This window comes from Rattus norvegicus, chromosome 17 (assembly GCF_036323735.1).
Source record: "Rattus norvegicus strain BN/NHsdMcwi chromosome 17, GRCr8, whole genome shotgun sequence".
Taxonomy (NCBI): domain Eukaryota; kingdom Metazoa; phylum Chordata; class Mammalia; order Rodentia; family Muridae; genus Rattus; species Rattus norvegicus.
The window spans coordinates 32,488,378-32,515,637 of NC_086035.1; the positions used below are offsets into that span (position 1 = coordinate 32,488,378).

Here is a 27,260-nt window from a genome sequence, read left to right on the forward strand (position 1 = left end):
AATTAGTTGTATAACAAACTTAGAGGACCCCATAGCAGTTTTCTATGCTTTGTTAATTAAGATTTTAAGTTGACCATGCAGTTTCAGCTATCAAGGCTCACATAGAGATGTCTCAGGAAAGGGAACTAATACCACGATCAGCTTTGAGCTAATGAAAACGTCCTGGACACAGTATTCAGAAACCTGATCCAGGGACAAATGAGATTTATCTCACAAATGGAAATTTTATTTTACATTTAAATAAACTAATTCTGCTTGTAGAAAAAATGAAAATCATGTAATTATTTCAGAAAAAAGTAAGACTGAAGAAAAGCCCTGAGATTTCAAAAGAATTGAAATAAATAATCCATGTTTACGTCATGGTTTGGTGCTCAAAACACTAGGGCAGGACAGGAGTTCCTTAGTAAGAGATACCTGTAAAACTGCCTGACTTAGTAGTGAATGCGAGTTGCTGCTTTTCTCTTGGGAGAAGCAGCAAGAGAAGGTTGTGGTTCTTCTCTGCTGTGTGGAGGTTCTAGTGTGGGTTACTAGAAGCAGAACTATTTTCAAATGGAGGTCTCATGATCTGGAATTATATACAGATGCCACTAAGGAGTAGATCAGAAGCAATTTCAACTAAAGTTAAAGATGTTAGGTGAAAGACACTTGTGTTTCTAAACATTGTCACCTGCTGCTGGGGCTACTGTAATGGAAAGAGCAGTGTGGGAGGAGCAGTACCCTCCTGCTTGCCCAGTGTAAATGTAAAGACATGCAGGCCCTTCCCAGTCATTCTCTCAATTGATGGTTCTTCTAGAGGTTAAGGTTAAATGTTACTGTGTGACAGTTTTCTTCCTGTTATACACATCAAAGACGTCATAATGCTGCATATTCTTTTTTAAATTTTGTTTTTCTTGGATATTGTATGTATTTACATTTCAAATGTTATTCCCTTTTTATCCTCTCCCATAATCCCTCCCCTGCTTCTGTGAGGATACTTCCACTCCCACCCACCCACTCCAACCTGAAAGCCCTGGCATTCCCCTGCACTGGGCCAATGAGCCTTCACAGGACCAATTGTCCTCCTATTGATGCTGGACAATGCCGTCCTCTGCTACATATGTGACTGGAGCCATGTGTCCCTCTATGTGTACTTATTGGTTGGTGCTTTAGTCCCTGGGAGCTCTGGTGGGGTTTGGTTGGTTGATATTGTTGTTCTTCCTATGGGGTTCAAACCCCTTCAGATCATTCAGTCTTTTCTCTAACTCTTCCATTGGGGTCCCCATACTCAGTTCAATGGTTAGCTGCAAGCATCCTCATCTGTATCAGTAGAGCTCTGGTAGAGCCTCTCAGGAGACACCAGTATCAGGCTCCTGTCAGCAAGCATTTCTTGGCATCAGCAATAGTGACTGGGTTTGCTGGCTTCATATGGGAAAAACTTGTACATGAATGGTCATAAAGAATATGAATAATAGCCAGAAGACAGAAACAAGCTAAGTTCCTGTGTAGACTAATATATGAACATATATATGTATATATATATATATATGTGTGTGTGTGTACATATATATGTACATATATCCATATATATTTGTATGTATATATGGACAACAAAATATTATTGAGCCACCAAAGGATAGTGCAGTATAAGTTTTTGATACAACTTTGATACACCTTGACAACATCAAAAATAAAAATGCTAGTTAGTAAAGAACATGTCTGATTTCAGTTTTATGAAATACCCAGAACAAGCAAATCCAAAGAGAAGGAACCTTGATTAATGTGTTTATAGGCTGTGGACTTGAGAGAAATGACTAGTGGTTGATAAAAGGCAAAGGATTTATTTTGAGTATGACAAAAGTATCTTAAAGTTGATCATGTTGGCAGTTACACAACTCTGCGTATGAGAAGCTATTATATTCCATTATATTATATTTACATTTATTTCTTGTGTATTATGACTGTGTGTACACACACATGAATGTGTGTATGTCAGGCTTGGTGACAAGTGCCTATTTATACTGAGCCATCCTAATAGCCTCAGAACTATATATTTTTAAATGAATTAATTACATGGCATGTGAAAACTGCTGTAAAATGGGCTGTAGTTCTTGCGAGAATGGGTCCCACACATTGACTGGGCAGCACAGTGGAGATGACTCTGGAGGCTTGGGTGCAAAGGAGCCACTCCAGGGCATGATTTAAGGGAGTCCTGACCCTGCCTCCTGCCAATGGCGGCATTGAGTGGCCTAGCAGGAGCAGTACTGGAGAGCTTGCCCAGGTGGTGCAGATAAGGGAGAGCCATCAGGCAGACCAGCTCAGAACCAAATCCAGGGCTTTGAATTGACCCAGCCCCCAATCTCTATCCCATGTGGCTGGGATGAGTGAAAGGGCCAGTCCTGCTGTTCCAAAGGGTGCCTGGGAGGAGTCCCAATGAAGATCCAATATTGATGATGCCACAGAAGCAAGCGATTTCAAACCAGACCAATGACTCATTGCCATGAACATTTGCAAGTTAGTTTGTGGACAGAGGGATTTACAATGGGACACACTGTGACAATCTATAGCTTTCACAACAAAATATTTTCTATGCTTTGTGTGTGTGTGTGTGTGTGTGTGTGTGTGTGTGTGTGTGTGTGTGTGAGTGTGTTTATGGGGGGTTGCAAGGGAAAGAGGTGGATATGAAGGGATAGGGAGATGAGTGGGCTGATGTGCATGATGTAAAACTCTAATCAATAAAAAGTTAAAAAAAAGAGGTTAAGCCCATTTTTCTTGGGTATAATAATTAGTTTTTCTACGGACTGAGTGGTGAGTGACAACATATTTTGACTTGAATATTTTGTCATCGTAGGAGCCCTTTAAAATCTTAATTTGGGGGTGGTCCTTGTACACTCACATGCCACCTACTGTTTCAGTGTACCCAGGAGTGACTCTTTCCTTTATTCTGGTGCCTACCAGGGCTTTTCTCTGTGCCATGTCCTGTCTGGTTTGTTTCTTCCTGTGCTCTAAGTTATGTGACACATAGTTTTCACAGTATTGTCTCATGGTCATCTGAATGGTAAGGCACAAATCATTTTCTAGACTTAGAAGATATTTTATACATATATTCTTACTTTTAAAATTTAATATTCTGTTGTTTTAAATGTACAAATTACTTCTTTTATGTGATAGAATATTTGTGTCTAACTCATCTTAATATTCATTGTAGCCGATTACCGTTTAAAGATTTATTTAGAGTGTGTGTGTGTGTGTGTGTGTGTGTGTGTGTGTAACTGACTAGCTGGCTGACTGGCTAGCTGGCCTGTCAGTGTGTATAAGCCATGTGTGTGTGCTTGCAGTAGCCAGAAGAAGGCCTCAAATCCTTTGGAATCCAGTTGTCATTAGTTGTGGGTCACCTGACATGGATACTTGGAACTGAACTATGATCCCCTGGATCATAGCCACACACAGTTGTTTACTGGAAAATACAGGATTGAGAGCCCCCTTTGCTTAAGTCTAAAACTATCATAAAACAGATTCCCTGCCCCTTTAAAAGCTTGTCTCAGAAGAAGGTGCAGGAATCTTGGGTTTTGTCTGGGTTCATCAGCCCTTAGTCACAATGTTGCCAGAACCTCGGGAAAGCCCTCTTGAATGTTTAGTTACATTAATCAAATAATTTTAAATCAGTACTGAATTGGACATGTTTCTTTCTTACATTTTTATATTCAGTGCCAGAGGGAGTTTGGTGTGTGTGTGTGTGTGTATGTGTGTGTGTGTGTGTGTGTGTGTGTGTGTGTGTATGTATGTGTATGTATGTATGTATGTATGTATGTATGTATGTATGTATGTATGTATGTATGTTTGTATAGCCATCATCAGTGGACTTCAAAACTAACATAATAATGAGACCTAAGATCTTTGAGATCGAATCCATTGGTTGGGAAATGTGACCCCATGTTTAGAGATAATGTTTTCATGACCTCCACTTCATTCCACACTTTCATGTGAGTCTTGGGAAACTAGATAGAGAACTCTTTAAGAAATATTCTTATGCCATTGAGAGTTGACCCGTCACCTCTCTGCCCAGATTTCATTGGATGTTAGTGAGGAAATAGAGTGTAGAGTCCTCAGAATGTGTGAATTTGTCTTTAGGGATGTTCTGAAAATGTATAGATGTTCCCAAATGTAGTTACTAAGTTGCCAACTAAGAAAAAGAACTGAATACACACTTAACTATTTTCCTCTTCTAATGTAGGATAATGATGCCTACCATGTTAAAATTGTTGTAAGAAGTAAAACCAAGAATTGGGCCAAGAACACATGGAGAATGATAGAAATAGAGACAATTTATTCCACGGAAGTGGTTAGAAAGCAGGGGAGCTGTAGGGTTAGAAACTCAAGTGAGCTTGGACTATGAGAGTGAGGCACCTTTTATTGAAACAATTCCAGAGTTGCATATTTAAGGTTAGAAACTCAAGTGAGCTTGGACTATGAGAGTGAGACACCTTTTATTGAAACAATTCCAGAGTTGCATATTTAATATTTTGTGTTCCTCACATGTAGCCCTGGGTTAGGAAGGGTTTCCAGTCTATTCTGCCAGCGTACTTCTTTCCTATGTTAATGTTTATGTCCCTTTCTGAATTTTACTCTCCTGCCACACTAAGAGGAAATCCTTGAAACTAAAGGCTTGAGTTTTAAATAGATATTTCAATGCAAATGACCAAAGAAAGAATGCTCTCTCGAGATTTCTGCAGTTAGAACTGTACAACAATGCTATCTTTTAATTACTGTAAAGCTCAGAGTGTGTTAGGCCTGCTCCTTGCTTTGGTTGTTTGATCACTCAGCAGGGCACTTTATAGTCCTCAACACAGCCAATGGCCCAGCTCTCCCAAGGCAGAAAACAAGCAATCTCTCCAGGGCATGTTTCATGGTAGTGAGACACTTCTCTACACTTCATGCCTCATAATTATTAAATCAAGAGAGTTTTGCGAAATCACTCTACCCAGTCAGAACCTGCTCAGATCACACTGGGAGTTTTCAAGTCATTTGATATTTTCTATCGTGTCTTTAGGGGAATGTGGAGTACTGTATGTGAAATTTCCTTTTTTTTATTGGTTATTTTATTTATTTACATTTCAAATGTTATCCCCTTTCCCAACTCCCCCTCTGTAAACCCCCTATCCCATCCTCCCTCCCCTGCTTCTATGAGTGTGTTCTCTCACGAACCCACCTACCCACCCACTCCCACCTCCCCATCCTGGCTTTCCCCTTCACTGGGGTATCAAGGCTTCCCAGGACCAAGGGCCTCTTCTCCCATTGATGTCTGACAAGACCATCCTCCCCTACATATATGGGCTAGAGCTATGCCACTTTTCCTTTTAACTTCTTCCTTTTAGCAATAACCTTCTCTTCCTCCTCCTATTGAAAATGGATTTATTTTTCATTCAGTACATTGTGATTAATGTTTCCCCTCCCCCTATTCATCTAGTCTGGATCCTAAACCTTTATGTTCTATTAGACAAACAAAAACAAAGAGGCATCCAACAATAATAATAAAACAACATAATATAAAACAAAAACAAACAAATTGGAATAGAACAAAACCAAAAAATCAACGAAAAAGAGCAAAAGAAAAAGCATAAGGAAGTCATATAGACAAGAGGCACATATTCACATACACAGGAGTCCCATGGAAACAAAACTAGAAACCATAAAGTAAACAGCAAGGACATATGTAGATGCTCTTTGTCTCATAATATTGACTCAGGGCCTCCCTTTTCTCTTTTCTTAACTCAGGGGAAATTGTAAGATGAGTGATTATATAACAGATTACAATTTTTCTCCTTTACAGAACATACTTCTGTATATTACTCAAAACATTCTTTGTAGGGGTTAAATGATAGAAAAAGATAGAAGAAATTATTGAGGGCAGACAAAATAGAATGATATGGAAAGACTTATTTGTGCAATGTATAGAATATATAATTAATAATAGAAAATTATAAGTATTTATATTTAGGTTTTTCATGTCATACATACAGTTCCTATTTTGTGATAGTTGTTAAATTTGCTACTATAAGCAGAAATTAGCAACCTTATTTGTTTTTGTCTTTGCCCCTGAAAAGAATTGTTTCATGGGTTCCATATTTCCATATTTCTGCCTGTGCAACTGGGTAAATGGCGCAAGAGACATGCCGATGGCCTGCCTACATCCATAGTGGCAGTCATACGAGAGAAGTGCATCAAGAGCTTGCATGCTAGTACCATGGTTCAGTGGTGCCATGTGGAGAAATCTGTGTTAAAGGGTGAATTCCGTGAGGATAGCCAGAGTGAAGAGTAGAAGACATTTTGAGGTGTATCTTGGAATCAACAGAAGGTGGGGCTCTGCTATGAACCCAAGGAAGTACCCTGTGACATCAGGGATCCAGTTCAGAAACCCTGAACTAAATGTGGAGGGCAATGGGGCTTCTCTGTGATTTTTCCATGACATTGAACATAGTGCTTGGGGATGCAGAAGACAAATGGCTAGGTTTAAGCTGGACTAGCCTGAGATCATGAGGTGAAATAGTCCCGATAGAGCAAGGACTGTGGCATACCATGCATACAGGCTGGTTTTTTTTTTAACCTAGATTTCTGATGGAAAAGAAGCCAACAGAAACTAAAACTGTTAAACCAGCATTCATATGTCAAAATTCTAGGTGATTTAGGATGTAACTCCAGTCTCTGTCTATTCCAGGACACATAAATTTGTCTCTGCTTTTTCCCTTACAGAGTTGAAATCATAAAGGAGTAGTTGTTTTATGAGAAGTAAGTGACCATTATAGATTGGCTCTGACAAAAATTTTCTTACCTCTAGCTTAGACTGTACAGATGAATTCCCTGAATCCTAGTGGTACCTAATATCTTGTATGAGACCTTGTGTTTTGAGGTAATTTAAAACCTTATTAATCCTAGCCCCATTGAGTCAGGATTCAAGCTATTCCAGACGTGCTCTTTATTAGAACTTGGCATCACAGTATCTAAAAAAAGTTCCACTTAGAAAACTAATAGGGCAAACAAGATTTTAAGGAGAGTGTTCAAACTACTTAACATAGGACTCTGTTGATAAGTGCTCTTAAGTGCTTCTTAGGTACTGGCGAATGCTCACTTATCAACTACTTATTCATTTCAAATCACACTTACGTATAGATTGATAATACATAATGTTTTATTAGCCTAATTCTAGTTTCTGTGTTTTATAGATGGTTTCATCAGCTAATGTCAAATATTACCTCATATAATTTTTCTCAAGAGCAGCATTACATTTAGACACAAGAAACCCACTGAAATCTTGCTTAAGAGAAGGGACTGCTTGACCATCTGCTATTTCTATATCTTCTCTTGCTACACAGTTTTAGGAAAGCCAGGGAGTAAAGTATTCAAGATTTCCTTAAAGGTTTCTGGCTAATTAGATCAGACATGTAGAATGTTTTATCTTACAGTCCAGAAAGCTTTAGTAAATAGTAATGTAGAATTGACTACCAGATGATAAAACTCTGTATTAGGTCATCTGTGTCTGTCAGACAACCTTGGTACTAATATCTGGGATTCTAAAGAAGGACATAAGATATAAAGTCTGAAAGTTTGTGTTTAGCAAACTTCAAAAGTTAAAAATTGCTGAATTCTCAAATTCTGAGTTAATTTCTCAGTATACCTGAGTGGATACTTAGTGATTAGGAGTAATATACATTGGCCGTTTCTTCCCCTCCCCCTTCATTCACTTCCCTTTGCCTCTCCCCACATCATCCTCTATGTCTCCTTGTTTCTCATTCTCTTTCATTTCTATGCTGCAGATTGTGCCCAGGCAGTGGACATGCTAGACTAGTGTTCTAGCCCCTAAGATAGAACCCCATCCCTCCAGCATGTCATAACTTAACAAGTGGCGTAGGAGTCTAAATGCCACAGCACAATGCTTGATTTTTATCTCTGCCAGAAATTCAGGTCCTATAGGAAACTTTAGAAGTCTTAAATGCAGTTTAAATTCTTTTGGTATTTATGAGGGCATCATAATCAATAGCATTTTAGTGCTTTGAAAAGTAATGATTATCCCTGACCTTACTTTACCTTTCCAGTTGTCTTAGGTTTCCATTCTTATGATAAAGCACTGTGATCAAAAGTAACTTGAAAGAGAAAAGTATATTTGGCTTAGATATTTCAGGTCATACTCCAGTACTGAGGAAGCCAAGGCGAAGCCAGTTCCTTGGAGACAGGAACTGAAGCAGAGGCCATGGAGGAGTGCAGCTTACTAACTTGCTTTGCTCAGTCTGCTGTCTTATACAATCCAGGGCTACCTGACCATGGCTGGCACTGCTGATAGACTGGTCCCTACCACATCAATCATCAGTCAAGAAAATGCCCTAAAGGCTTTTCTAACATGCTAATCTGATAGAAGCATTTTCTCAATTAAGGTTCCCTCTGTTCATATGACTCTAACTTGTATTAAGTTGACCAAAACACATATCATGGGTCAAATTGGCAACTGCATTACCTTGTTAAATTCAGTTGTTCTCCATTCTGCCTACAAAGAAAATACTTTCAGCTAGGGAGCAGGAGTGTTCCTTGCTGCAGCTTCTTATTTCTAGGAAGTCTTACTTACTAAGTGTCTTTGGAATATGCTTCTGCCACTGCTGTCCTATGGAGACTCCTGCTTAATATTCTTTAGAGTGTCATTTACATAACAAGTGCATTCTAAATTCACTGTTTAATGACCAAAATGCTTACTTTGGTAATTGAACTCTGCATGACTTTGATCTGTTGACATTTTTAGTAAATTATCTTGTTTATGACTTCCCAGTTTGCAAAATTGAAATTTTATATAGTATCCCCTTACCTCAGAGGCATGTTAATGATATTAACATGTCAGTTGTGGATTAGTAAGGTTTGATGCTTGTAAGTGTCATTGGCATCCAGTAATACCACTTTCCTCGAGTTCTTCTAAACCCAGATAGGTCCTTATATACAGGATAAGCCTTCCCAGAGTTAGACTGGGCTTTTACTCTGAGGTTCCTCTGTCAGCATATTACCTTGGGGAACATTTAGTTTATTGTCATACGCTCTTGTAGAAGATGGTTTCATGTTCTATATGATCAGACAGGGATTATGAGTTTAGATGTATTCCCACCCTTCCACTCCTCTACTTTAATTAGATATAACATCAGTTCCAGGAAATTCCAATTCTGCAAAATAACCTGTACACCAAGAACTTTCCTATACCCTGGTGAGAGCAATAAATTTTTCAGGGATTATTTCAAAGTATCAATTTGTGGGAAAACAAAACAAAACAAAACAAAACACTATATTGTGTTTTAGATCCATTTTAGGCATAGTTCTTTGAAAGTACTAGTCATCAAACATGTTGAATTCAGTTTTCTTTCTTAAGCATGGTGTTCATAATTTTTGTAAATAGTTAAAAAGCATCTTATTGATTTGGGAATCATGATGTTTAAAAAACTGCACAGCCAGGGCCTACTTCAGGAATTTGAAATTAGTAGGGGCTAGGGGTTTTTATACTGTTATTTTCAGGCATAAAGAGTAGTACTATTGAATGAACTACTTGGAGGTTGACTGCTTTGTTTTCATGGGGTAAAAAGCAGTCTGAAGTGTTTGGTGTAAGCCGATGATGGGAAACCACTTCATGTTCACTATGGCAGAGCTAGATGTAGAAGTCTGAGAACCACAAAGTTGGCAAACTATAGAGCTGGAGCCTTCTTACCTGCTGCTGAGAACGTGATCCTCTTAGAAACAGCAGTTTCTCAAATCATTTAATACAAAGCTATTCTGTGGTCTAACAGCTGCACTCAGGTATCTACCAGAAGAAATGGAAGTTACACCCTTCCATGACCTTGGACAAAAATATTTAGCAACTAAAAGAAAGAAATGACCCAAATCTTCTTCAACTAGTGGATGGTTAAACGATTATGTATTGGTATACAGTGGAATATTTTGTTGTTAAAAAGTGTAAGGGCTCATGATTCACCTAAGAATGATACCCCAGACTCAAATAGTATATAAAAGCAAAGAGTGTTTATTTTGCAGAAGTCCAGCACGCTGGGGTCTCCCATTACCAAGTGAGCTTGCAGGCCTAATTTAAAGCACATTAGGGAATTCTATTGTGACAGCTATGTTAATCTGTTGGCTCCTTCTCTATGGACATTCCAATACCAAGCTGCATGGCCTGGAAACTTGCTGGGGAAGTCAGGAGATTGTTGCTGAGGAAGTAACTGAGGAAGTCTGGAAACTGCTGGTGACCCATTGTCCTAGGCTCTGGCCAGGTGACTGGGTAGTTTCTGAGGCCTGAACTTGCCTGGACTTGCCCAGTTCTTGGAAATAGAGATTTAGGCCTACTCTCCTTAACTGTGAATTTGAAGCCTGTCATGGAATCAGCCTAGCCTCAAAAGGAATGAAGAACCATTTTTATGCAACAGTGCTAATAAATCTTGAAAATAAAAGTAGCCAATCACAAAAGGGCATGTGCTTTGTACAATGTAGGTAGTAGAGGCAGAAAGTAGTTAAGTGGTTGTTTAAGGTTGGAAGAGGGATGGGAGCAGAGTTTATGAGGAATAGCTGCTAGTAGAAGCAGGATTTCTTTGTGGGTAATTAGAATGAAATTAACTCAGGCCTATAGCAAAGTAATGGTAAGCAGACAGTTATAGGTGCTTTAACAGGGCGTGGGGCCTGTCTGTCTTGAGGAGAGATGGGCTCCTCTCATTATCTCAGTCCCAGACATTTCCAGTTCTGCCTGCAGCCAGTGTGAGGACAGGGAGATAAAGCGGTGATGACTTATTGGAAGTGCTACAAGAACCATATGAGATGGCTGCGTGTACCCGATGGCGGGTAAGAAGTGAGCCTAGTCAGGAAGCATAGCTGTCGTTACTGTTCTTCTCTCCTGACTTTAGGTCTCTGGCTTTACTAATATCGTTAAGTTAAATTTTTATTTGTTTTTCTTTGTATAAGAGAGTCTTGCCTCTTTTGAACACTGTTTTAGTGAGTGAAGCAAATACTATATCCTGTAAAAAGAAGTTACATATTTAAAAAGGTAGAGACTCTGTAACAGATTTAAGTATTTATAAAAATATTAATGGACATTTTAACAGTCAGACTTTTGTGAACACAAAGAAAAAGCACAGTTGTTTTTCACTTCTTGCTAGTTTTGTCCTTTATAGTTTAGACAAATTCCAGACTGGCTTTGAACTCCATATTTCCAAGGCTGACTCTGAGCTTCTGGTCCTTTTGCTTCTCCTTCAGAGTGTTGTGGTCATAGGAGTACACTACCATGCCAGGTTTCTATAATGCTCGGATGGCTACAGCTTTGTGCATCTACACAAACAGTACTCCAAATGGACTCTGTCCCAGCTGATTTTGTCCTCAATTCAAACTGTAGATCTTAACTGAGGACACGTGCTTTCCTGTTGCTTTTCCTAAGTGCCGACTTATGGGCTATGTGCTGAACATCTTTGCTTGTTTCCCAAACTGGTACTTGATACTTGAGTTGCAAACAGAGGGCTGTACAGCCAGCAGTTGCTCAGCATGCCTTTCCTTCCCCTCTTCACCTAGGATCAGAGCCTGCTTTTGCAGGGCCTTATAGGGTTTGTGCAGCTCCTTGTCACCTGTTCTTTCCTGTCTAGGAGACATCAAGGTGTAGCGTTATGGTCCCGCAAAGAACTTGTCTACTCTTCACTCCGTTCCTCTTCAGCTGACTGTTCGTGACTTGTATAGAGCTATCCTGCCACCCTTCTGTAATGGGATCCTTGCTTGCATGACTCCTTTCTTGTCATTATTGATCTGCAGAACATCTACACCATCCAAAAGTGAGGGAGTCAGAGCCAGCCCTGAGTCTGTACAGTTAGCAAATCTCCCTCCCACCTCGCTCTCCTTGCCTACCTGCCTACCTGCCTACCTTCATTTATTTTGAATGTTCATCTTCCAGATTCAAAGCTCCAGGTAGAAATTCTTCAAATACAATTATTCTTAAGTTCTGATTATTTTCCTAATTATCTTTATTCTGTATCTTTGCAAACTATATGACTATGTTATTTTTTATTCTTTCCAGTCCACAAGTTCACATTAAATTAAAAAAAATTAACTTTATGCTTATGGTGTTTTCCTGAATGTATGTCTGTGCACCATGATGCTCCTGGAGGTCAGAAGCTGGAACTGAAAATCCCTAGAAATGTAATTACAGATGGTTGTGATCTACCATGTTGGTACTGGGAATTGAACTCTGGTCTTCTGGAAGAGCAGCCAGTGCTCTAACCACTGAGCTCATATCGCACTTGCTCATGAAGCCCACATTTTCAAGCATTATTATTACATTTTATAAATATAGTTTCCTGCTTGATGCAACTTTCGTGAATTATAGCTTTTTAATGTTGATAATGCTTCTTTTATTTCATTTTTATTGGCATTTGGTTGTCTGTTTAAAATCTTTCTGTGTTATATTATTTTTGGTGTATCCTAGTTCCTGAGTTCTTGGTGGCCCTTAAATATTCTTTATTCTCTGTCCTAGTCCTGTGGCATTTTAGATTTCCCTGAGAATTCTCTGCCCATTCAGCCTATCTCCCCTCTCATTTGAGACATTGTTTTTCCTTTTTTTTTTTTTTTTTTTTTTTTTTTTGGTCAGGGATTCTGCACATCCTGCCCATTTTTACACAGTCCTGAACTGACAGGAATTGGTAGCTGGGAAGAGTAGTAGTCATTTTACGTTGTCCCTTAAATGGTTAGTGAGGATGAGTACACTAGAACTTGACAGGCCAAATGAAGAGCTTCCTTCTAAGTCTATCTCGTGAGAACAAACAAGCACAGGAATACATCCTACAGTGTTGAGTAAGATGATTTCCATTCCTGCATATCAGTGGTTAGTGTCTGAAATGGACATCTTAGGGTCACAGAGTCTTCCGTTTTAAAGAAAAACACTACAATTGCTGCTTCTTGGCATCTTTTCGTGGATTCACCAGAGTCACCTACACCATTTCCCAACACTTTATGTTCCACATAATAACTTCTCCTCCCACCCTGTCACAGAGACTGAGTGGAAAACGAAGAATCAGGGCACTTGACAGAGTGGTAGCTCTTCCTTCCGCTCCAAGCTAAGCAGGAGTGGACATCAAAGTAATTGCTTGAAATACTGGTGTGTTCCAGAACAAACCAAGACATTAGCTGTTGGCTATTCCCGACTTCTATTTCCTCTTCTATATAATGGAATTCTTATCTTTTATCTGAATGTATATTCTTCTATAATAACATTTCAAGGTCTTGTAGTAGGTAGGTAAGGACTTTAAGAAATTGCCTTGGGATCTGGGGATAGATGTGGCTGGAGACACAGGTTGGTATAAAAGATGGAAAGTATGTGGAGATGAGGTGAGCAGGTCTCCTGGGTATCATGTGGGCTTCTGTCTCCCACTGTAAACCAATCATGGCACAGTCATGTTATTTGTTTGTGTTCTCCAGATATCTTAGTGCTAGCTCCTGTATGGTGCCAGGGATACAACTTGGCCGATGCTTTCTTTGGCTTGCATATCACTGTAGGACACTTGTTGTCAACCTTCCTAATGCTGTGACCACTTAATACAGTTCCTCATGTTGAGGTGACTTGACCCCAACTATAAAATTATTTTCACCGCTACTTCATAACTTACAGTTTTGCTACTGTTATGAATTATAATGGAAATATCTGTGTTTTCTGATGAAAGGGTCATTTGACCAATTGAGAACCACTGCTCTAGGGGGTTCAAGAAATGTTTTAGCATCTGTTTATTCAGTGCCAAACCAGCTGAGCACTGGTTACTTTTATCATATCAAGCTTTCTGTTATAAAGAGTATCTAGTTTTCTTCTTGGAATGTGCCCTTCTCCTTGGAGAGCCTACTAAAAAGCTCCTAAATTTTTTATGACTTTAGTGATTTCAGTTGATCTTAGTAGGTGGGACTAATACATGTGGCCACTGTTTCTTCCTGAAGGCAAGTGACTGTGCCTCTGAATTTGGCTTTTCTTTGTGCTCATTCCTTGCCTGACCAAGACAGGTTGTGAGCTCCTAGGACTCAGCATCAGCACAGTCCTGCGTGAAGCTCTAGACTCCTTGTGACAATTTTGACCTTCTTAACTTTCATTTCCCGATTGCCTTCAGTCTCTGGTTCTTCCTGTGCCTTAAAAAGATTTTGACATTTTTTCTTTGCACATATGTATCCCATTTGAATTACATGTCTTTACTGTCAAATGTTTTGGTTTATTCATCTTCCAAGTACCAGATCCTTTACAATACTTCTAAGTTACATTTTCAAATACCCTTGTTTAAAACTTACTTAGTACTTACTTCTGACACTGTGTAAACTTTAAGCTCATTATTATGAATATAATATGTCATTTCCCATTTGAGAATTGCCTTTAGAAATTGTTTTTAGAAATGATTTGATATAACCTAAAAGTGTAATATTCTCCACTTTTATTATCCATCTTAATATCTTAATATCAGATTATATGTATATTTTGTGTGAGTTGAAGAGAAAAGTTGAAAAGCTGTGAGTGTGTGGGTCTATATATTTGGGGTTATAGCAATCTATGTGGTTATTCTTGTGTGTATGTGTCTGTAAAAGTAACAATAAATGTACAGTATAATTTTGTATTTGGGAACAACAGACCCCATGTGTAAACTAAAGGAGGGTGGACATTGTTCAGATTCCTGACAGTACATATATTGATAAAGTACAGCTTCTGTAAGTGTCCACCTTCATGACCCTGGAGTATCTGCCATATCTTACGGTCATGGGTGGGGTCAATACTTGCAGCCACTGTCTTCCTGAAGACAAGTGTCTGTTTATAAATATGGCTGCTTCTTTGTGCTCCTTCCCGGCCTGGCCAAGTGGACCATGTTAAGGCGTGATACCTCCTCTTTCTAGGCATTAAAAAGATTAACAAATGTTTTAAGCCAAGATATTTAGGTATTTTCTTACTCTTTTTCACTTACTATGATGAAATACCTCATATCTGTATCCATTCCTCTGTTGAAGGATATCTTAATTCTTTCCAGCTTCTGGCGATTATAAATAAGGCTGCTATGAACATAGTGGAGCATGCTTCCTTGTTATATGTTGGAGCATCATTCAGGTATAGCTATACCTACGAGTGGTATAGCTGGGTCCTCAGATAGTACTAAGTCCAATTTTCTGAGGAACCATCAGACTGATTTTCAGAGTACCAGTTTGCAATCCCACCAACTGTGGAAGAGCATTCGTTTTTCTCCACATGCTTTCCAGCATCGGCTGTTACCTGAGTTTTTGATCTTGGCCATTCTGACTAGTGAGAGGTGGAATCTCAGAGTTGTTTTGATTTGCATTTCCCTGATGACTAAGGATGCTGAACATTTCTTTAGGCGCTTCTCGGCCATTCAATATTCCTCAGTTGAGAATTCTTTGTTTAGCTCTGTAGCCCATTTTTAAAAAGGGTTATTTGATTCTCTGGAGTCTAACTTCTTGAGTTCTTTGTATATTTTGAATATTAGCCCTCTATCAGATGTAGGATTGACAAACATCTTTTACCGATCTGTTGATTGCTGTTTTGTCCTATTGACTGTGACCTTTGCCTTACAGAAACTTTGCAATCTTATGAGGTTCCATTTGTCAATTCTTGATCTTAGAGCATAGGCCATTGGTGTTCTGTTCAGGAAAATTTCCCCAGTTTCCATGTATTCAAGGCTCTTCCCCACTTTCTCTTCTATTAGTTTCAGTGAGTCTGGTTTTATGTGGAGGTCCTTGATCCACTTGGACTTGAGCTTTGTACAAGGCAATTAAGAATGGATAGATTTTCATTCTTCTACACCTCCAGTTGAACCAGCACCATTTGTTGAAAATGCTATCTTTTTTCCATTGGATGGTTTTAGCTTCTTTTTCAAAGATCAAGGGACCATAGGTGTGTGGGTTCATTTCTGGGTCTTCAGTTCTATTCCATTGATCTACCTGCCCGTCTCTGTACCAATACCATCCAGTTTTTATCACTATTGCTCTGTAATACTGCTTGAGGTCAGGGATGGTTATTCCGCCAGAAGTTCTTTTATTGTTGAGCATAGTTTTGGGTATTCTGGTTTTTTTGTATTTCAAATGAATTTGCACATTGTTCTTTTTAACTCCATGGAGAATTGACTTGGGATTTTGATGGGGATTGCATTAAATCTGTAGATTGCTTTTGGCAAGACGGCTATTTTTACTATATAAAATATAAACTTCTTAAAACTCAGGTTTTGGGTTTCTATCGCAGAGGAACTGGGTAGCTGAAAAGGTTCTGAGTTCCACCCCCAGCCCTGGGGCATGGGAAGAATAAAAATGACAAGACTACATGGTGCATTGTCTGTTCTACTGACATTGGTGTCTAGAAGTCTACGGTGAACTTAGGTTCATTCTTAAGCAGTGAAGGAATTAAAGAGGGAAAACATAATTAGTTGGTAAGGGTGCTGGAATCCAGTTTGTGTTTGGTGTTAGTAAAATGCACATATCCTCTGAGCAAAAGTGCTAAGTCCATAGGGGCGTTTCCTCACTAAGATAGTTTACAATGGAATGCAAAAAGGCAGAGGGACACAGCAGTTAAAGATTATCTTCCTGGCTGAGAATATTTAAGTACTTACCTGTGAGAAATATTCATGGTGTCACGGTAAGAAAAATGAATATCACATTCTCCTATGCATATAAAGCACAGGGAGACCATGTTCAAGATAGCTCTAGAATGCGTCTTCACCCACTACTACTGATACTTCAAGACCATGGTGGTCAGGCCAACTTAGGCAAAGAGTGTTCTGTGAGAAGTAACTGTGGATCCTAGATGGGGGTATTTACAGAGTAGGGATTGCAAGGGATGAAGCTGGCTGTTACTTCACTTTCCTTCATTAAAAAAAAAAAATAAAAAAATAAAAACTTAGCTTAGTGGCTAGCATTCTGCCTTGCCATATTCCTGAGATATAGTTTTTATTGTACAGGAAAGTGGAGGGATCCCTCAGGATTCAGGAATCCTACAGAAGAGGAGGCAGAAAGAGTATAAGAGCCAGAAGGGTTAGAAGACACCAAGGCCCTCCAATCAACACAATTAAAACTCATATGAACTCACAGAGAGAGCCGCAGTACACACAGTGCCTGCTCAGGGCTGCACCAGCTCTTCTGCATATGTATTATGCCTTCCACTTTGTCCTTTTTATGGTACTGTACAGAAAAGTGGGTCTGTTCTTGTGCCCTCCCCTGTACTCTTTTCCTTCCCTTTGTCTTGCCTAATTCTGGTGTGAGAATTTTTGTTTTATATTCTATGTTATTTTGTTATATTTCATTATTAGCCTGTTTGCTTTCTAATAAGAGATGGGACGAGAATAGATCAATTGGGCGGGGTTGATCTGGGAAGGATTTAGGAGGAATAGAGTCAGGGGCATCTATAATTAGGATATATTACATAAGGAAAAGGGGTAGTTTCAATATAAAGGGGGTGGGAGAAAGGAAAATGGAAGGTGATGTTTCTTAAAATTAACAACATATGCTCGTGGGTTGGAGATGTGGCTCAGGGTAGAATATTTGCTTATCATTTGTCAGAGGTCTATGTCCATTACTGGTGTGCATATGTTCATGCTTGCCTGTGTGCTGAAGAAAGCTTTTCTTCATACTGGTTTGCCAAGTCACTAGAATGACACAGGTGTATCTCTCTTCAGCTCTGTAAATATTAAGCTTGATGGCTTCCCTGTGTACTACTTTCCATTTCCCAGTTCTATGGAACCTGTTGAGATTTTCACAGGGGTCAGTGCTATTTAACATATGAATGTGGACAGAGAGGTGACTGTCTGAATTTTGAGTGGAAGAATTCTAATTTTATCTCAAAGTTAGTATAAAATGCCATTAGCTCCTGAACAAAGACTTCACAGACATTTCTTTATGTTGGACTAAGACATGTATAAGAGGGCTTTATATAAACTGCCACAATCTAAACCCAGTATGCTGGTCCAATTCTAATTCCGTCACTTGGAAAGGAGATAGAAGAGGATCAGAGTTCCAGACCCCTCTTTGCTACATACACATACACACACAATACAAAACAAAACAAAATATAGTACAATACAAATAGCAGAAACCAATCAAACACTGCTACTGCTATTAGTGTGATGAGCTTCACGTAGCAAGTTCATGTGCTGGCCCTTTCCTCTAGGTAAAATTCTGTCATATGCTGTGGCTGAACGAAAGGTGTCTGTTCTTTTTCCTTGTACTATGTTAAAAAACCCACATGAATATTTACAAATAGTTACACTAATACGGATTCATTCATAGGACAGGAATGTGGCATTTGTCTTGGTTTATAGAAGAAGTAGTTGTCAAGGTGTGAAGTCAGAGAAGTAGCAGCTGTTTGGTACACAGCCCTAGTTCCCTGTTTGCACCCTTGTGCTCAGCTCCCTTTTCTAATGTACTATTCTGAGTACAGAAATATTCAGTTATTTTTCCCTTAGAGTACTAACTGGCTCATATATGGCCATAGGAAAATTCACAGATGATTCCTGGTGTAGGAAACAGGGGAACAAGCAGACAGGTGACCATACAGGCCTTTGTCCTCTGCCCTGTGGGAAGAATTACAAGGCTGCTCTCCAAGCCAAGCCTTCTGTCTCTGCTGTAACCCACAGAGGTCACATGTGTTTGAGCCCAAGTGAGCTGGTTCTTTACCTTCTCTGAGCACTCACAGCATGCCCAGCTCCACCATCAACCTTTTGTAACTTCTAGGGCTCATACAAATCTCCTATTTTACTTAGTTAGTTAGATACTTACCTCCCTATTATGTGTGCATGTCTGGGCACATGTGTCACTGTCCAAACATGACATGGAGGTCACAGGGTACATATGTAGAACCAAAGAACCGCTGTGATAGTTGGTTCTATCTTCTATAAGTTCCATAGATGGAACTCAAGTCCTTGGGTTTGGTGGTGCGAGCCTTTACTTGCTAAGGCATCTCACTGGTCCTTATGAGCCATTGATTTCTTGGATATTTTCTTTTAGCTCTAGACTGAACAGAATATAAAGCCATATGTAATATATACTACATTTTAACTTCTATCTTGTTATATTTTTATCTGAAAGACAAGAAAGAAATCACTAATTGCATACATTACAATGTCAATTTTTTTTTTGCTGCTTCCTTTTATATATATTTGAAAGAATTAACCTTAAATGCACTGCCATGTTTGGGATTGCTCTATCTCACTTCCTTGTTTGGTCTGCCCACGTCATTCTAAGCAGCCTTACTTGTGCTTGAACGACCACAAGGGTGAATTTTTAATTTCATGGTTATAGTTCTTCACTGGTGCTTCCATGGATTACTTTTCTCTCGGATATTTTTTAAAAAGTAATTGTTGTTTGTGTTTCTTTTAGTGTTGTATTTATTACAAAGAGCTTTTTTTTTTAATCCTTTACTTGCTCAATAAGCATTTTCCATATGTTTAACCTTTTCCCCTGTTTAAGAGGCTTTGTGGATAAGCTGAGGCCTGAGCTGAGCATGCTGTGCTGTGCTGTGCTGTGCTGTGCTGTGCTGTGCTGTGCTGTCCTGTGCTGTCCTGTGCTGTCCTGTGCTGTCCTGTGCTGTCCTGTGCTGTCCTGTGCTGTCCTGTGCTGTGCTGTGCTGTGCGTCAGAGCTCAGCTTCAGGGCACACTTACCCTTGCCAGACAGAAGTACACAGGGAGCTCTAGGTCTGCATGTACTGTGTCATGGGTCAACACGGAGCTTGGCCTACAGTTGGTAAGGGAGAAGAGAGCTCATAAATCTTTCTGTTGTCTCGATGTTAGCTATTGATAGTCACAGTCATTTCCTTGGCATAACAAGAATCATCATGTTATGCTCTTTCTACTGTTTTAGTAGTGATAGTGGTAAGAATTTGAGAAATACAAATATCAAAAGATGTCAATAGTATGACCTTGAAATATCTGGAAAATCGATTCGCTTCCTCATTGAGGACTGTTCCTATTGAAATAAGTCTTCCTAGTCCTGGAGAGCTGAAGTGGCTGACTAAATCGTGAAGTTCTCATCTGGGAGACAAAGAGGGATCCCTGAGCTTGGTGAGTAGCCATTACCCACTGCACCTACCCAAGCCTCCTTTTTTGCTGTTAAAGCAGTGCCTTTGCTCTCTGTCTTCCATTCTTTCTGTCCAGTTCTGTGTGAAAACTCTGGGGAGAAGTAATGCTATACTTTTTTAGGGCACTCACAGTGTGTCTTCTAGGTTCTTACCTGTTTACAGTGCATTTCTTTTCGTTCTGATTCAAAGATAAAGCCTCACTTGAGAGTGAAAGTACAAGTATAGAAAAAAGACAGCCATTTTTTCTTTGGGGACCTCTGGGACCCCTATTTACTACAGAGCAATTCTTGGGTCTCTTTTTTCCTCTCTAACCTGACCCCTCAACAGCCTGTCTATTCTGTGGAGCTTGCACAGCCTTTTACCCAGTGCCTTCACTCTGCATCGCACTAACTAAAACCCCACAGGTCCCGTCACTCTGGAGTTCCAGCTCCATCTACTTCTTTTCCTCCTTAGCTACTAATGGCTCCTCGGAAGTTACACCGTGGTGTAACAGAGTTTCTGTAAGCTCCATATGCCCTGAAACTTCCACCATGCAAATTCATGTGAAGTAAATTTCCTAAGCTTTTTCTATCTTTAGTCCCAGGAATACTAACGTGAGACAATTCAGAAGTTATGACTCTGTATTCACGATATGAGTATCTGACTATTCACTGACCTCTACAGTTCCCCTTAAGCTTTGAGCTTCCTAGCTATTGCTGTGGCCAATGCTTTCAGCTTTGTCTTCCTCAAGGGCCGAGTGCAATGCTCCAACTTCAGAACTTTCTTCTGTGTGTGCTGCGATTTGCCCCTGGATTATGACCTCTCTTGCACACTTCTTATATCTAATCTCACAGGAAACCTAGGCAGCCAGTTACCTAGCTTATTGTAGGAAGAGCATGCAGTAGGAAATGTTAGTGGAAAGGATGCACTCCAGAGTGTGTGAATGGGCAGATCTTGTTGTTGTTTTTTAGTCCCCCTGCATAGGTAATTCCAGCTCTACTACCTATTGAAGGTGACCATAGGCAAGCTTCTCAGTTGCTTTAGGCTCCAGCTTTTGTAGATGTAGAGTAGACATAATAGTAGTCCTGAAGGGTATGGTGTTTGTGAAGCACGTGGCCTGGTGCCCAGCCTGGTGCTGAGTGCTCACAGTGACTCTGGCTTCTACTACAACTGTGATTTCTGTGTTTCACACAATTCCATTATTATGTCTAATATTTCAGAGTAGTGCGTTTTTCACTTCACTTTCAAGTATAACCCTAAATTCCCTGCTCTATTTCTTGCCTTTTTGTTCTGGATGTTGTACATTATTCCCAATTTTACTATGAATTCTTATCTTTGTACTGTTCATTTTCTTCTCAGAGTACGGTTGAATGGCGGAAACTGTAAGCACTAGAGAACGTATCTCTAGAGGACCACGGTCTCTGCTTTCTGCCTCTGGATGTGCTTTGATTCTTAGAACAATGCCATGTCATTGGGGGTTTTATGATGCATGTTAATTGAGTGAACAGAAATAATCTTGCCCGCCTAAGGTTATACGGACATGTATCCCAGGACTCATAATGTAGGGGCTGGGTGATTATGCAAGTTTGAGACCAGAATGGTCTATATAATTTTGAGGTCTCAAAATAAGACAAAAACTTACAAATAAACAATAGGAAGGAAACAGAATTATTAAAGACTATCAAGTGATGGTCTTGTAAATGCCCATAATCAATATAGCTATAACAATGCATGTAAAGTAACACAAGTAAAAAGAACCTATACCAAACACGATACTACACCTTTCAGTGAGTTTTCAGGGTTGAGTGTATTTTAAGTGTCTGCATATAAGTAGAAAAAGAAACAAATTAATAAAGATTTAAAGAATTCCTGCAGACTTGGCCTGCTAGATTCCCTAGACAGATAAATAAAACACAAACGGGCTTTTTTTTTCTGTCTTATTAACATTCTCTAGTAGATCCTAAAGTCTCTTCTGCGCCCCTCAACTGTTAAGCACTAGCAGAGCTTCCAACATTGCCAGACCTGACTGTGAGCAGAGCACTAAACACTAAGCACCACCGAGGGGTCCAGCTTTAAGCAGCATCACTGATGCTTTGCTGTACTATTCCACTGTGAGTTAAGAACAGCATTGGGGTAACTCCTTACAGAGCTGTTGTCTGTGCATTCGTATTCTTCAACTGCCTCCTCCCTTATTCTTAAACCTAAAACATACTTGGGTATTAAGTTGGGCCTGCTCTTTATAGCTTTGTACAATTGTCTGTGACCACTCCATAGACCATTAAATTATTAACAATGAATGGGGAAATAGACAAAACTAGAAGCAAGATTCAAGTTTAGGAATAGAGATTTAATATATCATTCTGATTGTGGTTGCCCTGAATCACTTCTACAGTCTTGTTTTCATGTTGCAGTGCCCATATGTATAAAGTTCCATCTATAAGGAAGCTCTCTAATAAGCTATTAGTAGCACACTGTGGTTATGTAGTGTCACACTCATTCTTAGCAGAGTAAGGCAGCTTTATATATTCTCTGCACTCACTAAGGCAACAAACGTCTAGATTTCATAGAAAACGTAAAGTAAGTGGTTGAAACTCTATAAGAGAAATTTGGAGTCCTTTTAATGGCAAGCTAGGAGTTTCTTCAGTTTGTCTTTGCCAAGTTTGTCTGTGTGTGTGTGTGTGTGTGTGTGTGTGTGTGTGTGTACATGCTCACACACCATGTACGTTGTATACTGTCAGACTGCAGTGGCACTTGCCTGGATACTTAATCTTTGTAAAACAGAAAACCAAGAGTATCTTTTACTAGGAAACAAGGTTGTAAACTCTGCTTTGACCTTAGTAAACTCCCAGGGTAGGTCATTTTCTCAATCATGAAGAACAGTCACAGATTGCTTGTGCTTTAAGATCTCAACTCATTGTAATAAATCTTGAGTGAAAACAAGGTTCTTATAAGTAAAAGAAATGCTGAAACTTGACATTGTAGGCAGTTGTTCATTTTCTAGGATCATTTTTCATGTTGTCATAAATATGCCACTGTACCAGGCTGAGCACCATGAAGTCCTGGAAGAACAAAGTGATTCCATTTAGAATGTGGAAATGTGCCCATTTCTCAAATGCCAAGAGAGCACTTGCAGCCAGGTGCAAATTCTAACTTGCCTACCTTCTTCACAGCAGGTTTCAAGACTGCTTAAGTTTCTCAAAGACCCCAAGTTCAGTGCTCCGTCTTTTCATCAGTGAGGACCAGTCGTGCTTTCTCTCTCTGTTTCCTTCTCAGCACATGTGCAAGCAAACTTTGGGTTGCTTACCTGCTACACAGGAAGCTATGGGTCAGAGGACAGCCTTTTTGGCAAGGCTGCTGGGTGTATTTAGTAGAGTCATGTACCTTGCTGATTATATGTTCTGTTTCTAATAATTGTTTTGCTTATTTGAGAAGTATGTTCTCCTCTGCCTGCTTCATTTTGTCTTGTTTTTTTTAATGCTATTTGTTTGATGTTTTAAATTTATTTTGTTTCATGTATACAAGTATTTTGCCTTCATGCCTGTCTGCACCATGTGCCTCCCTGGTGCTGGCAAAGACCAGAAGAGAGCATTGTATCCCCTGGAACTAGAATTATAAATGATTGTACCATGTGGGTGCTGGGAATTAAGCGCAGGTCCCCTGGAAGAGAAGCCTGTGCTCTTTACTTCTCACTTGTTTTAAAGCATGGTATTTCGTCAGTCAAGGTGCATTTCTTCACCTGGAAGGCAGAGATTAGCAGATCTCTGTGAGATTGAGGCCAGCCCAATCTACACAGCAACTCTCACTTTAAAGTCATTTTCCAGACTATGGGTTTATTTTTATTTCTTCTAGATCACTTGTTAATTATAGATCTTACTGGTAGTTGTTCTCAACATTGATGGTGACTTTTTAAGACTTGTATGCTAGGAGCTTCATTCTGTAGGCACGTGCCTAGCAAGAACAAGGTCTTGGATTCGAATATCATCAGCAAAAGGAAAAGAAAAGCAAATTATGGTTCTACATCCAGCAGAATCCCTGCCTCTACCCCATTCCGCCTATAGTGTCACTATCTCTGAAGATTCTAATGTTGTACCTAGCCTCTAGGAGAGTCTGGGCCAATATCCATTTTGTCCAAGACTACCTGGGCAGTATCACTAGACTCCTATTTCACTGATAAGTTAATATATCAAACACACATTTATTCTTCCTTTGTGCACCGGAAGGTCTGCTTCAGCTCTTGATGGCAGTATCAAGCCTGACACTTTGAGGCTTGATGTCCTGCTACCCTTGTCTAACTGCTGTCTAGATTCTAGCATGTTTATAGCTTTATATTTCCTTAGCTTCTGCTGCTTGGGGCCAAGCCTACACACCAATGTCCTTTTAACTTTGTCCATTTAAATGTCATCACTGCTGTGCTTATAATGGCAGTGCTGGGAAGTTATGACCATGTATTTCTTGTGTTGACTGCAGTTACTTACAACAAGTTGTTTGAACTTTATCTGGAAGCCCTGAGGGACCCAAACATTTTTAGAAAAGTGGGATTCAGTGAGGTTTTAGAATTTAGAATAATGTTTCAGGTATCAGGGGTGATAGATTACAGAAAGGCCAAGCAGATGTTTTTGGTTTTGGGGAAGAGGGCATGAGTTACAGATGGTGTGGAATGGGTGACTGGATGCAGGGTATTAGTGTCTTTGGAGCAGCTACAGAAGCCTGAGCTATCTCTGGTGATGACTAAAGATCCTCTCTAGACCCTCAGGGTAGGGGTTTTGCTTCAGTTACTGGTTATTTTGCACATCAAAGGTTAACTGACTATTTCTCCTGATCCTCAAAATGAATTTCAGTTAGAAGCTTATCTGGTATTTTCAGTGGTATAGAAAATCAGGGCTGGAGAAGACTTTAATAATTAGGAAAAGAAAAACTGAGGCTTAATAAGAATGATTTGTTTTCCAGGTAGGCCTTAGATTCAAGATTGGGAAAATGAGGAACAAAGTCCTCAAAGTTTAGTGACCAGAGATAAGCAAAATTTAAAATTTTCTTTTCATTTCATATTCATCAGCTACATATGGAAGCATCCTTTTCCATACCCAAAGGAGTTATTGTACAGCCAATTATAGAGTTTTTTTGCTCACAAGAAATTCCAGTTTCTATTGTTTTATAAGGCATTTTGTTGTTTTGTTTTCTGTTTTACACTTTAACTTAGTGATTATTTTCCCTTCTTCCTTTGCAATTCCTTTTTTCTTCCATTCCCTGTTTGCCTACTGTAATGTAGGTATAAAGAGCATTCCCTTCCACCTCTTAGCCCCAGGAGTCTGCTGTGTCACATCAGTTCACAGAGCCGAAGTCTGTGGACATTGGCCAATCTGTGAGTGGTATAATCACAAGCAATATGCAAAAGAAAGTGAGACTTGTTGAGGTCCGCCTGTTCTCCCATAAAATCCAAAGTGTGGGTTACTTGTCAGTTCCAGTGTAGGGACACAACACAGCACAAAACTATTCAAGTGTAACATGGGGCTCAGTTTGCAGTGCTCACACAGGCCTGTAATCTCAGCACTTGGGAGCCTGGGGCAGGTGGGGTTTCCTAGGCTGGGTAAGGGCAGCCTAGACTGTATAATAAATAGCAAGAGCATATACGTACATACATCATTTACCTTTTCCCATCTTGGAACTGTGGAAAATACCTTCTTACATCACTTTATTGTTATATAAAGATTTTCTAAGAATTCATATGAAAGCATTACTAATCATATTATTAATAGTATTTCTCTTCATGCTCAATTACTTCCTTGTGTATTTACATCATGTTTGTCAAATCATTGTTGGGGAGACAATTATTCATTAGAACTCAAATAAAACTCAGGAAGACTGAAGAGAGGAAGAAGCTGAATTTCTGAATTATACTAATATTACATAGCCTTTCACCTAAGATATACTGCACAATGTATCCACATGCTAGGCACTGGGGTTGAACTTGCAGATGAAGACTGCAGGAGACAACAATTTTACCTATAACATACATGGTTTCTTTTTAAATACAATATCTTCCTGCTAACTGACATTATGTTATTAGTTCAGTATTTAATCAAACTTAGAGAACGGGTCTGACGTTGCTGTAGACATCAGGACCCAGTGAGTGGGAGTAAGAGCTTCGTATTAGTTTTTTATTTTACAAAATTGTGTTATACTCACTTCCTGCCTCGGGTTTCACAAATCAAAAAAGAGTAACCAACTGTTTTCTTGAACATTTTTTTTCTGTCCTGAGTCCCCTGGAACTCCAGATGACTTTCAAAGTACAGCCTGCAAAGAGGTCCTGCTTTCTCTTCTCTATACACTGCTCTTTTTGGCAAGACTCCTTGTCTCTGCCCTTTCATTGTCAAATCAAAGCTTTGTGTCTTCAGAAAATATGCTATTTAGGATTTCCAGGTGAATGAAAAGAAAGAAAAAAAAGAAAAGAATAAAAGTTAGGACATGACTGTTCCTATGTATGGAGGATGAGAGTTTATTGTAGATAAAAGAGAGAGCATAGTCAGAGGTATAGACATCTGGGAGAGTCCAGAGAGCATGACCCAGAGCTCGGCCATGTGAGGTGAGGAGAGGAGAGAGAGGAAGAGGGGAGGGAAGGAAAACCAGGAGACCAAGAGGCCATGAGGGTAAAGGATAAACCAAAAGTCGAGTAACCAAAATGGGTGGATTATATAAGGAAAGGCATCACCTGGACTGGAGGAGGTTAGGGTAGGTGGCAGGGTATGCCAGCCAGAAGGACCAATAATATACTTAGATTTCGGTGGTTAGAATTTTCGGTAGTGCTGAGATCTTGTGAGTATAACTTGTGCCAATGGATGGTGGTGGAGCTACATTCTAGAACTTGCCTTCTTCAAGTACCTTGTAAGATACTAAATTTGGATTGTTTACACTCAGGAGAAAGCCACGTTCCTTTGCTATAGGCTCCAGCAATATGGTGAGACATAGTCTTATTCTTATAATATTCATTATGGTACAAAGTGAAAAATAGGAACATGACTTTATTATCATTAAACATGTTAATAGTTCATGTAAAAAAAAAACAAGGCAATGATGCAGTCTTGTGCTATAACATTATAGACAAGACCCAGAATTGGACTTAGTTCCCCACTGGAGCTTCAAAGCAAGGAGTGCTCTAAGAAATACTCAGGACATGTGTAGCCACTGTCCCATGTAGCATGCATTTTCAGTAGAAGGAAATTCTCA

General features: G+C 39.5%; 1 protein-coding gene across 5 annotated transcripts in view; it reads left to right on the plus strand.

Annotated features, from left to right (window-relative positions):
* Nucleotides 1–27,260, plus strand: part of Gmds (GDP-mannose 4, 6-dehydratase) — a 526,680-nt gene that overhangs the window by 184,349 nt on the left and 315,071 nt on the right. Inside the window, exon 1 of one of the 5 annotated variants that reach the window (XM_039095496.2) lies at nt 10,265–10,827. The exons of the other annotated variants lie outside the window; for them this stretch is intronic. Coding sequence (XP_038951424.1) covers nt 10,804–10,827 — 24 coding nt within the window. The 5' untranslated portion in view covers nt 10,265–10,803. Of the gene's footprint in view, nt 1–10,264; nt 10,828–27,260 lie in introns of those variants that run through there. 5 annotated transcript variants of the gene reach the window in all.